Source organism: Chelonia mydas, chromosome 10, assembly GCF_015237465.2.
Source record: "Chelonia mydas isolate rCheMyd1 chromosome 10, rCheMyd1.pri.v2, whole genome shotgun sequence".
NCBI lineage: Eukaryota > Metazoa > Chordata > Testudines > Cheloniidae > Chelonia > Chelonia mydas.
The window spans coordinates 37,282,251-37,296,053 of record NC_051250.2 but is presented as its reverse complement, the minus strand read 5'-3'; the positions used below and the strand labels follow the sequence as shown (position 1 = coordinate 37,296,053).

The 13,803-nt window shown below is 50.1% G+C and overlaps 1 protein-coding gene across 9 annotated transcripts in view; it reads left to right on the top strand.

Moving 5' to 3' along the window:
* The window catches only part of LOC114022601, a 28,504-nt gene extending 16,946 nt beyond the window's left edge, over positions 1–11,558 (top strand). For 3 of the 9 annotated variants that reach the window (XM_027834802.3, XM_027834800.3, XM_043523710.1), the window contains exons 2-6: positions 5,732–6,037; positions 6,543–7,704; positions 8,025–8,203; positions 9,345–9,479; positions 10,543–11,558. In XM_027834802.3, the coding sequence (XP_027690603.2) occupies positions 7,188–7,704; positions 8,025–8,203; positions 9,345–9,479; positions 10,543–10,923 (1,212 nt within the window). In that variant the 5' untranslated portion in view covers positions 5,732–6,037; positions 6,543–7,187 and the 3' untranslated portion in view covers positions 10,924–11,558. Of the gene's footprint in view, positions 1–3,317; positions 3,502–4,063; positions 4,148–4,953; positions 5,020–5,731; positions 6,038–6,542; positions 7,705–8,024; positions 8,204–9,344; positions 9,480–10,542 lie in introns of all 9 variants that reach the window. The other 6 variants (XM_043523712.1, XM_027834805.3, XM_043523709.1 and 3 more) reach the window with 5 other exon arrangements.
* The last annotated feature ends 2,245 nt before the right edge of the window (positions 11,559–13,803 follow it).

Here is a 13,803-nt window from a genome sequence, read left to right as displayed (position 1 = left end):
TGTAAAGGTCTCTTTAATAAATGTGTAACTCAGTCAGTTGTGTTACATAACCTTTGTGCCCTGAGCAGCCGTAGCTCTGTCAGCAAAAATGATGTGGAGAACTCAGCCCTTGCAAATGTGCAGCTTTTTTGATAAAGAAAAGCTGGAAGCATGCAGAGGGATCAATATAAACAAAGGCTAAACAGAAAACAAGGTAGATCAGAGCTGTTAAAGTACAGACTCGAAATACCTAGGTTATTGTCTAGTGAGGAAAGAGCAAGCCTGTTTTCCTCTCCTGAGCAGGAGCAGTAAAATAGCCAGTCTTACTGTGCAATTTGTATAGTGCACCTAAAACTAGCCAGAATAGAATGGGATCTACAACCATTCGCCTCCTGTTTGTTGGTCTGAATTTGGCCCAGTTTAGTAAGGAACCAAAAAATGTTACCATCTGACAGCTTTGCAGTGGCTTGTGTGACATCTGTGGGGCTTGGTCCAGTATCTAGTGCACAAGAGCCCACATTCATAACCACCATCACAGAACCAATTACTGTAGTCCTGTTAATCTTTGTACAAAGGCTAAGGTGTAAATGGACCACGGAGAATGACCTAGCCTCTCATCCTTAGAAGCATACACTCACCTCATCCCTGAAGAATATTGACAGGGCAGTATGGAAAGAGCTTGCACTGCTGTTGTCTGTGCTGCACTCTTTCCAGAGAGGACTCCCGTCCGCAAGGGTGTCATGTTGGCAGCTTTCACAAGCAGAAAGTCACTTGAAACTACAACCAACTGATCACGACTTTGGAGCTTCCTGGTCAATGGGAAATCTAAATGCTGATTCAATTACTTATTATAGGCGCTGGTAAAACAAGAGTAGTCCAAAGGTGTCTCCAAAGAATGAATGCCTGAGTCATCTGAAGCTAGCCCCAAAGTGAATTCTTCATAATGTGTTGGGGGGAGAGAGATTCCTACCCAGGTACATTTGGCTGAACAGGAGTGGAACTAATGGTAAAGGCAGGCAACTCTCGTGCACTAATGACGAGAGAGAGGCCCCTGAGTGGGATGGTACAAAGTGGGAAGCTTCTCCAAGGAATTAGGAAGCTGTGGAATTACCAACTCTACTGTTCCTCCTCGTTGTTCCCTGTCCCTGTTCATGCAGGGAGTCTGGATAAATCCAATGCATGAGTTGTTAGTGGCTTAGTCAAGACCATGAGTTATCCTGCTGTGGGGAGTTCTTGCTGATTGGCAGATGTCTTTGGACTCCAGTTACTGTAAAAGGTGTGAGTCCTGTAGCAAGGGAGTTAACTAGATGGTGCTAGAGCACACTTCTGTGACTGGAGTTCAGGTCTTGTTGGTTAGAAGATACTTGAACAGAGTAACTGTTCCCCCATCTAGAGCAGGGGCTATTGACCTTGGGGGTGTGAACTGGTGTTAGGGAGTTTTGCAGCCATTCTGCTCTTCCCATATTGCTAAAGGGCAGGGAGGTCCGAGTTACTAGGGAGGGATCCTAGTATGGCAAAGGCTGACCCTCTCTGGTCTGAAGCTAATAACGGCATGTAAGCAAGTCCTTGTACAAAGAGGGGCGTTTGGTTTCACTGGAAAGCTGAGGGAATAGGACCTAGTGCATACAACAGTGTGTGGATGGTTTTTAGTTGTAAACAATTCCAGATTGGAATATATTCTACACCTCTTGAATCTAGTTTATTCCTCTTGGTCTCACAAAGGAGGGAGTAAAACTCAGAGGGACATGGTGACTGCTCTGAAATTAGGTTCAAGGAGACTCCATTTCTCCCTGTGGCTTTCCCTGGATAGTTTGCAATAATCGCTGTGCCTTTTTGGCAGACCAAAGGATCTGCATTAATAAACACATATGCCAGTCTGGCAACAGCTCATGAAAAGAGCTGATGTTCACTTTGTGGCTGCCACTTGAAGTGGTTGCCTTAGAAATGTCCACGATAATGAAGAAGCTTGCTAATATCTCTTGTTAGGAGAAAACCAGGCATGCCCTCTAAGCCAGGGGTTCTCAAAGTGGGGGTCGAGACCCCTCAGGGGATTGTGAGGTTATTACATGGGGGGGGTCGCGAGCTGTCAGTCTTCACCCCAAACCCTGCTTTGCCTCCAGCATTTGTAATGGTGTTAAATATATAAAGAAGTGTTTTTAATGTATAAGGGGGGTCACACTCAGCGGCTTGCTATGTGAAAGGGGTCACCAGTACACAAGTTTTGAGAACCACTGCTCTAAGCCGAGTAGTGCTACAAAAATGCTGGGGGGAGGAGGGATGATGGAAATGACTCTGAAACCAATGCTTTTAAAAAAACCCTGTGTGCTGCTAACACCAAAGTGTCAATACGTTAATTCTGGGTCTTATCCATCCTTGCCCCTCTCCCCTCCACTTCTTGCTTTGCTCCCACATGTCCCACCTACTCCTGATGCCAGGCTGTCATAATGAGCCTGGGTTCTCCATCATTAAGGCAGCTAAATTAGAGAACAACACTTTTAAAACAAAATAACAGCAGTTGATTTTATCAGAGTTCCCTGCGGGCAACTAGCTGGCCCAGATAACACTGGGAGAATAGCCAGGTCGCAGGGAAGGCAAAACTGGCTGCCTGCTACTACTGTTAATTGTGATAGCAGTGCACATGTGAGTGCACGCACCCCTCATTCCTTTTCTCCCCTTCCCCATGCCAGCGCATCTGACCTCATAGCCTCAGCAGTCTGGTTTTGCGGCCCACATGTGGGAGATGGGGAGGATTCAGGTGGGAGTCTCAGATTCGTAGGATCTTGGCCCTGTGGTCTGAGGAGGACCCTCAGAGCAGCGAGCAGCATGTTGTGCAACTGGCCCCTGTCCCAGCAGCACCCTGAGCCAAGGCCCACTGAAGTCCAGTGGAAATATGTCCATTGAGGATAGTGGACTTTTTAATCATTCTGAAAGGAGAAGCTGGATGTAGGGAGCTTCTTGCAACAACCTTGGGTCTCACCAAGATGGGAGCTGGAGGAGGGATGTGCAGGGGAGATGGGCAGCGTCTGGGAGTTGTATGGCTATCTTGGTGGTGGGGGCACTGCAATTTAATTGTGGGGTATCTTTCTTGACGAGCTTGAGATAGAGCATACAAAGCTTTGGTGGTGCTTTGGTCCAGTATAGTCTTAATCAACCCCTGCTCAGATAAAAATCCAAGCCTTGCACTCTTAATTTGAGGGCACTCAATACTGGTGACTTGGGGATTCCTCTGCACCCAATTTCACCTCACACTGCCTCTGTAGGTGAGCCCCTTGCTAGAGTATTTCCTCTTCTCCTTCGCTTGTGATGGTTTATTCTGCTGTTTTGGGTATTACCTCTAGAATCCCTGCCTGAGACTGTTAGATGGGTATATGGAAGATCTACACTTGTGTGACATTCCCCTCTGGTGTTATCTGGACCGGTGATCTGCTACGCCACTCCAATCCTTGACTCTGGGAGCCAGGCTTACCCTGCTCTGCTGTGAGAACCCCCACTCCTGGGCTGTTCACACACAGCCTCTGGCATGTAAGCTGTTCCCAGCTACTTGCAAGCGAATGACACGAGCCAATACTTCCGGTTCCAGACACAACCCTGGGAACCTCCATCTTGCAGTGTCCAGTTACGCCTGCTGGATGCTGCAAGCTTATATGAGTTCGTCAATTTAACAAAGAAATTGATATATACCAAGCTTGTTATCACAAGGGGAGCCTCTGACACACTTCAAACCAAATGCACTGCTTCAGGTAGAATAAACAAACAAATTTATTAACTATAAAGGTAGATTTTAAGTGATTATAAGTCAAAGCATAACAAGTCAGAGTGGTTACCAAAATAAAATAAAATAAGCATGCAGTCTAAACTCTCAGCCCTATTAGACTGGGCAGCAACTAGTTTAAGCAGTTTTTTCTCACCCCACTGGATATTGAGGTCCTTAATATACAGGTTTATCCTTTAAACCTGGGCCAGTCTCCTCTACTGGAGTCTTGTCTTCTCAGTGTCTTGGTTGCTTGCAGCGTAGGTGGGGGCCGGAGACGGGTCCAGTATGTGTCCACTTTCTGTTTTTTACTCTCAGTCCATGTGCTTGTAGAACACAAGTCCAGGCATGTCTGTGGGACATTACTGATTCTCTCCCAGCAAGGCTGAGCAATTCCCCTGGTGGGGCCTCCTGCAGGTGAGTCGTTGCATTGTAGCTCCCTTGCTGGGAAATGGCTGTTGATGGGCTGTTTCACACCCCGCTTGGGCGTTGGTTACTTTCTTTGCTGTTGCCTCTGGGGAGCTAATAGCTGGCTCATTCCCACAATTTATAGCATGTTTTAGGCCTTGTCTACACTGCCACTTTCAGCACTAAAACTTTTGTTGTTCAGGGGTGTGAAAAAACACCCCCCTGAGCAACAAAATTTTTAGGGCTGAAAAGCCCCAGTATAGACAGCGCTTTATCGCCAGGAGCCATGCTCACAGTGATAAAGCTACCACAGCTCGTTAGGGGTGTGTTTTTGTTTTTTGTTTGTTGTTTTTTTTAAATCTCTGGGAGAGCTCTCCCCCAGCGATAAAGCATGTCTACACTGCCCATGTCACAGCAGTGCTGTGGCAACGCTGCTGTGGCTGCGCTGTAACGTGGGTAGTGTAGACATACCCTTAATGACAACCATAATTTACAATTCTCATAACTTCATCTGCAGTAATGATACGCATATATGGATAGATAAATGACTTTCAGTAGATCATGACCTTTCCTCTGATACCATATGTCATAAATATAAAGGGAAGGGTAACCACTTTTCTATATACAGTGCTATAAAATCCCTCCTGGCCAGAGGCAACATCCTGTTACCTGTAAAGGGTTAAGAAGCTCAGCTAACCTGGCTGGCACCTGACCCAAAGGACCAATAAGGAGACAAAATACTTTCAAATCTTGGTGGGGGGAAGGGTTTTGTTTGTGCTCTTTGTTTACGTTTTGTTCTCTTTGGACTGAGAGAGGCCAGACAGAAATCCATCTTCTCCAACCCATCCTAATCCAAGTCTCCAATATTGCAAGCAGTATAGGTAAGCCAGGCAAGGCGGATTAGTTTATCTTTTGTTTTATGTGAATTTTCCTTGTGTTAAGAGGGAGGTTTATTCCTGTTTTCTGTAACTTTAAGGTTTTGCCCAGAGGGGGATCCTCTGTGTTTTGAATCTGAATACCCTGTAATGTATTTTCCATCCTGATTTTACAGAGGTGATTCTTTTACCTTTTCTTTAATTAAAATTCTTCTTTTAAGAACCTGATTGATTTTTCATTGTTCTTAAGATCCAAGGATTTGGGTCCGTGTTCACCTGTACAAATTGGTGAGGATTATTATCAATTCTTCCCCAGGAAAGGGGGTGTAGGGCTTGGGGGGATATTTTGGGGGAAGACATCTCCAAGTGGTCTCTTTCCCTGTTCTTTGTTTAAAACGCTTGGTGGTGGCAGCATACTGTTCAAGGACTGGGGGAAGTTTTTAACCTAAGCTGGTAAGAATAAGCGTAGGGGGTCTTTCATGTGGGTCCCCCACATCCGTACGCTAGAGTTCAGAGTGGGGAAGGAACACTGACACCTTACAAGGCATGCTTTATATGTAAGATCACTATTATATGAAAGTGAGGAATATGGGGGTTACAGTACACTCCCCCAAGGTATAGAATGTCACAACTTGCCTTTGAACTTACATGCATCTGAGATCTTCTCTACTACAGTCGACAATTAGTTAATTGTATGTTTTTGGTTTTTCTTCCAAAGGTGAAGAACTGAACAGCTTGATAACCTAAAGGGAAGGCTCTGAAGCAGCACACAGTGATGATTTGCTCACTGAAGGTGTCTTGTGGCTTAAAGGAAAAGGGTTACAGAGCTCCAGTGTGACCCTGCCTCTCTGCTGTGACCTGCCTGAATGACCCTGCCGTACCTTCCATACGGAAGCCTGTCAGCTGGCAGTGGTAGTACTGAGATTTACTTGAGTCTGATGAGAGGAGAGCCAGGCAACTGGATGCTAGGGGTTCTGCTGACTGTACTTGTCTGAGCCAGGGCAATTCCATACCAATGATTAATGTAAGCAGCTGCAAAAACATTGGTTAGGGTTTGAGCCACAGCTGTTGGGGTGGAATTTGACTGATTTCTGAACTGCCTAGTTCCAGCAAGTAGGGTACCACGTGCACTCAAGAACCGAAACCTAAACTCTGTCACAACAGCTCCTGGCTGGCATCCCAGCAGTTAGCAGGGTCCCCTACTGTCTTCTCTCCACCTAACCCCCAAAAAGGGCGTTCACATACTCAATACCAAAGAGGGTGACCGAGTCCCATCTGATATGACAGACCCTGGGCTGCCCAGGCCAATTGCCCTTGTTAAGGTCCTGGGATAGCACAAACAATTTTTAATAGTGACTTGACACCTGATAAATAGCACAGGGGCTTCCTAGTGGATGGGAAACATTCCTTGTTGTTTGTAAAGGAGCTTAGAGGATCTTTTTTGTTTAAACAACAGCTTTCAGAGAAGAGGCTGCACAAGGGTCCTGACTCCACTCCACCCCACCCCTTTTTTCTTCTTCTGCTTATAGGCTGAAGACAGCTACCTGAGCCCAGGGGAGTTGATCCACAGTTTGGTACGTGAGACATATGCCAGCCCTCCAGCTGGAACACTAGCAAGTTGGATTTAGCCTGCCACTTCCCCACTCGGTATGACTGGCCCAGAACGTATGGGCTGCCACTCTAATTCCAACGGGCTGGAAGTTGAATCTCTTTCCACTTTGACAAGGGAGACACTCCACTGCAGTGCCACTTCCTTCCTGTTCCTCTCCCGCAAGGAGTTGCAAGCCTGAAACGAGTGGATCATTCTATGTCTCTGATGACCAGGACAGCATCCCACAGCTGCTATCAGTCTGGAGCTGTGATGACTCCAGAAAGGGCCATGGCTACTGTAGGCAGCCCTGGGACACAAAACTAGCAGAGGCTTAACCTCTTCACTTGCACGGCATGCCCTCTTGTGTCACGGATACTAGCTCTGTTACTACCCACCAAGTACCTTGTCTCCTTAACTGGCTTCTGGGATGGGAGTAATGTCACTCAGGTCCTCGTGGGAGGAACATGGCCCAGCTGGCTGTGCTAGCAGGAGTCCCAACTAAGGATGTAGCTACAGAACACTAGCATAAAAAAGCAGATTGGGAGGGGCTTTGATCCATGCCCCTTGTCCTGCCGATCGAGCGATGGGCCGCTTGGATGACCATGCCAAGAAGCGGATAGTGGAGCTGCGCAAAGCTGGGCTGAGCTTCCGCAAAATCAAGAAGGTCCTAGAGCTGGACAACATCCGGGTGACCCCGCAGGCTGTCTACCTGTTCCTCAAGCGTAAGAATGTGGAGCCGGCACAGCCTCCAGGAGTCTCCCATCTCCAACCAGCCGGAGGCCGTGGGAGTAGGAGAACGGCCATCAACCGGGCTGGCTGGGAGGACGAGCAGCTCTGGAACTTGCTGCAGGAAAATGAGACTGAACAGAACAAGCAGGCAGAGCCCAGGGGCAGCAGGCAGCCAGGTCCCAGGCCCCCAGCACTCCCCGGAAGAGCCACCATGAGCTGCAAGGAGCCACACCTCAATGACAACCAAGACTGCAAGGACAGCATCAAAATAATCAGTGTCACGTCGCTGTGCAAGGATAGTGAGCAGTTTGGGAAGGTGCCTGCAGTGCCCATGGGCCCGTCTCCAGTGGCACAGCTATCCCCTATTAACAGTAAGGCCTGGCTTTCTCATTCGTTGTCCATTAGTCTTGGATAGGCCTCTCCACTTCTCTAAGCAGCCTGGTGAGTTGCCGAGCAGTACCAAGGGTCTCTGCTCATATCCCTGTTTTCCAAACCCAGGCAGGCTGGGCAGGACTCTTAGGCCCTGGAGCATAGCTGAGGTTGGGGGAAGGTGCATGGTGGAGCTGGAAGGACTTAGTCCCTATAGATGGAGGGGTCTCACTCCCCTGTGGGGCTGGGAAAGGCTGGCACTCAATTCAAGGGTCTCATTTGAAGGTGCTTCTCTCTCTGGTTACTCTGTCTGTCCATCCAGGTGATGACTGCTCTGGGATTCGGACCTCAGCTGTGGGTAGCCACCCGGCTCCACTCCCACCAGCCATGGTGCAGCAGCAGCTGAACAGCAGGGGCAGGATGTTCTTGCCACCTGCCAGGAATCCAGCCTTAATTGTGAAGAAGAAGATTGTGGACAGGGCTATCCACCTCCAGAAAAAGGTATGGGGCTGGGAGAGGTAGACTGGCTGTCCTGTGGCTAGAAACCCCTTCTCCAGCCCAGCAAGACTGGGGATCCGCTCAGGCAGCGACCCATCAGGTTACAGTTAAATTGGCCTGAAAGGGCTGGTAACGCTCCCCCCATCCCCAACTGGAGAAGGCTCTGTGGGGAACCCAGGCTCCAGTGCACAGGAGGGACAAGGAGATCCTGGGCTTCTATGAGGTGCCCTCTCAAGTGACCTGCTCCATGGAGTTAGGTGCGGAGGACATGGGGACAGCTTGGGGGGACTGCAGCTGTCCTCATGCAGTCTGGCAAATGCAATGGGAGGCCGATGGACTTAGTGACTTGGGCCCAAGGCTCCCCTCCCCCTTTGCCTCAGCAGATTGGATTTTTGCCCACTCAGGATCCTTGAGGTCTGTTTGTGGCTCTGCATGGCCTTGGACAAATCACTTCACTTCTCTGTGCCTCAGTTATCCCTGCTTAGCAGAGGGGGAAAGGCTGCCCTATCCCATGCAGGGGAAAGTCCTTTGAGGGCAGGCATCCTAGGTACTCTCCGACCCGCAGGCTCCACCGGTAGCGTGGGTGGAAGCTTCCGCAGCTGCACCCCCCCCACTTTCGACATCATGACAAGGACTTTGTCTTACTGGTGGCCCCAGACTCATGCTGCACGGCAACTGGCGACACCTGTGCCACATCTAGAAAAGGAGAGCAGGACAGAAATGAGTTTTTGGGCTGAGCACTGCCAGCCGGACCAGAGACCCATGCTCTCTGGACTTCTAAAGAACAGGTTTGGTCCCCATAATTGCTCCAGACCCTCGCCCAGGTGGTAGCTTCTGTTCATTCTGAGGTCTGTGCTGGAGAGGAAAGAGGAGGACTGAGGGGCAGCAGCAGAGCTGAGCAGGGAGGAGAGAGACAAGGATTGCAGGAGGTGCTGCAGGGTGGCAGCGAGATGCATTGGTAGAGCTTAGGGGAGGGGAGAACCCAAGAACGAAGCTGCAGGTCAGGACTGAGCCACACTTGGACACTAGTCTGCATGACTGAGGCTCTAACAGGTGCTCGTGAGCTCTAGGCTCACTTGCAGTGTAATAAGGTATCTTGAATCCTGTGTTTGGCTGATGCTTGTAATTCTCCGACATTGACCAGGCAACCATTCACAACGGGCACAGTCCATCTGACTCAACGACTGTCCTGCCCTTCTTGGTGGGAGTGCAGCCGGCCAGCCAGCCTCCCAGGGCGAACCCATCTGTCATGGCAGCCTCTATGAGCCACAGCGCACATGTAAGTACCCTAAGATGCGTCCAGTCCGTAGGCACTAGCCCATCCAGTGAATGAGCCATCAGGTTGCCATGGACACCAGGATGGATCACCACAACACATTCTGGCTGGCTTGTCATGCTTCCTTGGGGCAAAGCTGTAAGCGGCATAGCCACCTGCTCTTAATGACTGAGTGGACGCTGATCTCTGCCAGGACTCAAATGGCAGGATACAGAGGTAACATGGGGAAAACATACAAGGCTGAGGGGCAGATTGATTTAACATTTACTGTCCTGATGGCAGCATTTCTGGGGTAAGTAGCAGAGTAATGAATAACAGCGAGGCAGAGGCAAAGCTGGAACTGAGAGGAGCCTGGTGTTCTGTATCTGCTTCACTGCTAGGCCCACCCTGCTCGACTGTTGCTCAGATGGCCAGCCCAGTCTGTGCCCTGCCCAGGAGTCTTGCTTGCAGAAGTGAATGCTGCTGATTGGGGAAAGAGAAGCATGTGGCTACGCTAATGAGGAGCCCTATTCCAAAGTGTCCCATTAGAAGCTGTTAGTGCACCCTATTGGGTATCTGGTCCCGGCTTCCTTTCCATGGAGCACTGCCTCAGCCCCACTGTGAATCTGGCTGAAGACCCACATCTTCACTAGAAGTTGTGGTTGCCCTCCTCCAGAAATGTCATGTACGTAGGTTCCAGGTTAGCAGATCAAGAGTCCCGCGGCCGCTTCTCTCCCTCCTCAATGAGGCATTTCCTAGCAGGCCTGAGCGTACAGTCCTTCACACTGGTTTCTGAAAAGGCATGGTCTCTTTCAGTTTTGCACACTGCAAGACTACTTCAGAGGGGCCAAGCTGAAGGTGAACTGGCACAGCTGGGTGGCGGGCAGGGCTGGAGTAGCAGTGGCGTCGTACAATGGTAGATAGGATTGGAGGTCCGATCAGATCACAGAGGGATGCAGCTGTCTGATTCTAGCTCTCCTCCTCTCACATGCATACCTGCTAACTCTTGAAAGCAGAATATAGAGGTATGTGGTGAGCTGGTTCTATAGGAATTGGCCCGCCACTGCATTTCTGATCTTTCTTCCAGGTCAAAGATGCCAGCACTCAAACGGCCCTGCTTAACCCTACCTGTCCTTCAGGCAATCAGAACCCTGTGTGGGGTGGGCAGATGCTGGCCCTCTCACCCAGCCCCCATGCCATTGCCGAGAAGCTGGATGCTGTACACACACAGGTACAGAAACTGACGCATGCAATGCACGCGGTGCTAGAGAGGCAGTGCCGCATGGAGCGCCAGCAGGAGCAGCAGCAGCGTTTCCAGCAAGAGGTGCTGATGACGCTTCAGCAGCTCAGCTCCACTGTGAGCCATGGGACAGTGCCAGGAAACGAGCCCTGTGTCCCCTTCAACAGCATGGCTGATCCCTTGCCCACTGTGCCAAACTTCAGCCAATTCAAGATGGAGCTTATCTGATGAAAGGCTGATGCCAACATACATGGGCCTGGGCATAAGAGTGGCATGGAGCTAGCTCTGGACAAAGCTGCTGACATGGGCCACCCTAGCAGAAGTATAAAGGGATCCCAAGCAGGCAGCTGCAGCTGAGTGAAGAGAAGCAGGCATTAGCACTTCATAAACTGCAGCTCTAGGAGCCTGGCTAAGGACCTGCTACTGCAAGAACAGAAGACTGGGAGGAGGAAGGCCACCAATAACATCGAGACTCAATCTGCTTTGGCCTAGTTAATCCAGACCTGCTTCCACCAGGAAGAGGCATGTACCAATGGGAAGCTGAAATAACACATGCTAAAGGAAAGCCTTAATTCTAGCCACGGTATACAGCAAATGAAATACTGGTTTAGCCCCCAAGGCTCAAAGGATATGGGACTCCAGTAGCTTAGAGAGGCTGGCTACATTAGAAGGAAACCATGGTGGCAGGCATCACTCTCTCCTTGTCAGAGCAAGCATTTAATGTTTACACGGGGAAGGGAGTGTAAGCGTTAGAATGTCCAGGAGCTTCGGTTTTGGACACTTTGTGCCCTTTCTTTCAGAGTGGTATGTGGAGAGTAAAATAATCTCAGTAAAGTCTATACACCCACTGCTCTAGAAACAGACTGGGCTCTATGTGGCATGCTGGTTGTTTTTCATACACCACCTCCCTATATGAGTACGACTCCATGGCAATGAGAGACCAGCTGCAATCACCCTTGTCTACATACCCGAGCTAGCGGAAGTACGGGAACAGTGAAGCCAGGGCAGTTCATGCTGCAGGGTAGGCTAGCTGCAGGGATAATGAGCCAGGGTTCCAGGTAGGCTTGTACCCCTACACCAGCTGCACTCATGCCCCGGGATTGACGTAGGGTGGAGGATTCTCCTGCAGTGACCACAATTTATGGGATAAGGAGCAGAGGTAGGAACTGCTCATTTTATTGCGCTTCAGGCCAAGTGCTACTAAGTCGTCTCCCTGCCCCTTGATCCCAGGGATACCAAGGATAGCTGTGGCAGTTGACCACAACTTAAACAGCCCCATTCTTCCCTTCCTACATTTGGGCTGCTGTACAATAAAAAACATCTGAACCCAACACAAAGTACATAACATGGGGTGGAGTGGGTCTGTGGCATGGGGCTCATCAGGTACGTAATGCGGGGTGGAGTGGGTCTATTGGATGGGGCTCGGTGGGTACGTAACGCGGAGTGGGTCTGTGGCATGGGGCTCATCAGGTACGTAATGCGGGGTGGAGTGGGTCTATTGGATGGGGCTCGGTGGGTACGTAACGCAGGGTGGAGCGAGCCTGTCACACGGGACTGGGCGGGTCCATATTGCGGGGTGGAGTGGGTCTGTTGGATGGGGCTCGGCAGGTACATAATGCGGGGTGGAGTGGGTCTGTCGCATGGGGCTCGGTGAGGATGCAATGCCGCCTGGAGCGGGACTGTGACATGGGGCTGGGTGAGTACATAACATGGGGTGGAGCAGGACTGTGGCACAGGGCTGGGTGAGTATGTAACACTGGGTGGCACGGGGCTGGCCGGGTACATGACACAGGGTGGAGCAGGACTGTGGTACGTAACGGGGGGTGGAGTGGGTCTGTCAGACAGGGTCTGCCGGGTATGTAACAGTTGGATCGGGTCTGTCAGATGGGGCTCGCTAGGTACATAACGTGGAGTGGAGCAGGAATGTGGCATGGGGCTTGGTGGGTACATAACGTGGGGTGGAGTGGGTCTGTTGGACGGGGCTGGGCGGGTACATAACGCGGGGTGGAGCTGTTGAAACCAATCTAGAGGAACATCCCCATACCCACATCTATCATCGGGGTTTGTTGTTGGCCCCTGGAAAAAAAAATAACCAACTAGGATGTATGGGTGAAAACAACCAAGGTATTTATTAAACCATCAACAGTTCTAAATGAGGTAAACCAAATGACTAGGAACACTGGTAAAGCAAGGACCCCCACAACAGGTGATATAAGGTAAGTAAAGGACTGGCAGTATGCTGACTGTGACTGAGAGTAAGTTCCCTCCCCTAGGACGGGACCCAGGTAAGAGGATGGAGGATCAAAGGACCACTACCATATCTTGCAGCTCTGAGGACCTTCACGATGACAGGACAGCTCCAGACTCCGTCCAGGTAGGTCGTACCCACAGGTAAGGAGGGGACCTCTGGCTCAGGCAATGACAGCTCTGCCCCAGCAATGACTCGACTTCTACTCTGCCTGCGACGTCATGGGTGTGTGTTTGTCCTCAGTGAAAGAGGGGCAGCTGGTGACACACTCTGCATGCAAGTGAGAATTATCCTCCCGCAACCAGATGAAAGAGTGCGGTGCTCAGCGTACTCTTCTGAGGCAATCGAGAGACTGAGATGTCTGCTGTGCTCTCCAACAATTGCAGCAGCAGCACCTCCAAACTCTGCCACTCAGAAGGGCAGCCCCTTCCCTCTGCTGTGATCATAGGTCACAGGGTTTGCTTGGTTTCCCGCCTTTTGGTAGCAAGGGCAGGAAACTACACCTGAGAAGGGGGAAGAAGGGTGACCAAGATGGATTCCCAGTTGTTTAACATCTTAGATGCACCATCTTGAATGCCCAAGCACTGAAGATTTTCCCCTAAATTCCCCTCCTTACTGGCGAGGAACCTTATATTGGGAGTTCCGATGCTGGCACAGGATTACATGGGGCACATTGGCACACCTAGACTTGTACCTCAGTTTACCAAACTTGCATTGCAAGCACATGCATTGCAAGAGACAAGGGATGTACAAGCAAATGCCCGGTATCTGCCACTTTGGTGGGGTCAGAGAACAAAGATCTCCACCAATTGCTGATTGTGGCAAACTTCTTAACCCTTTTTAGAATCGGTTCTATTTGA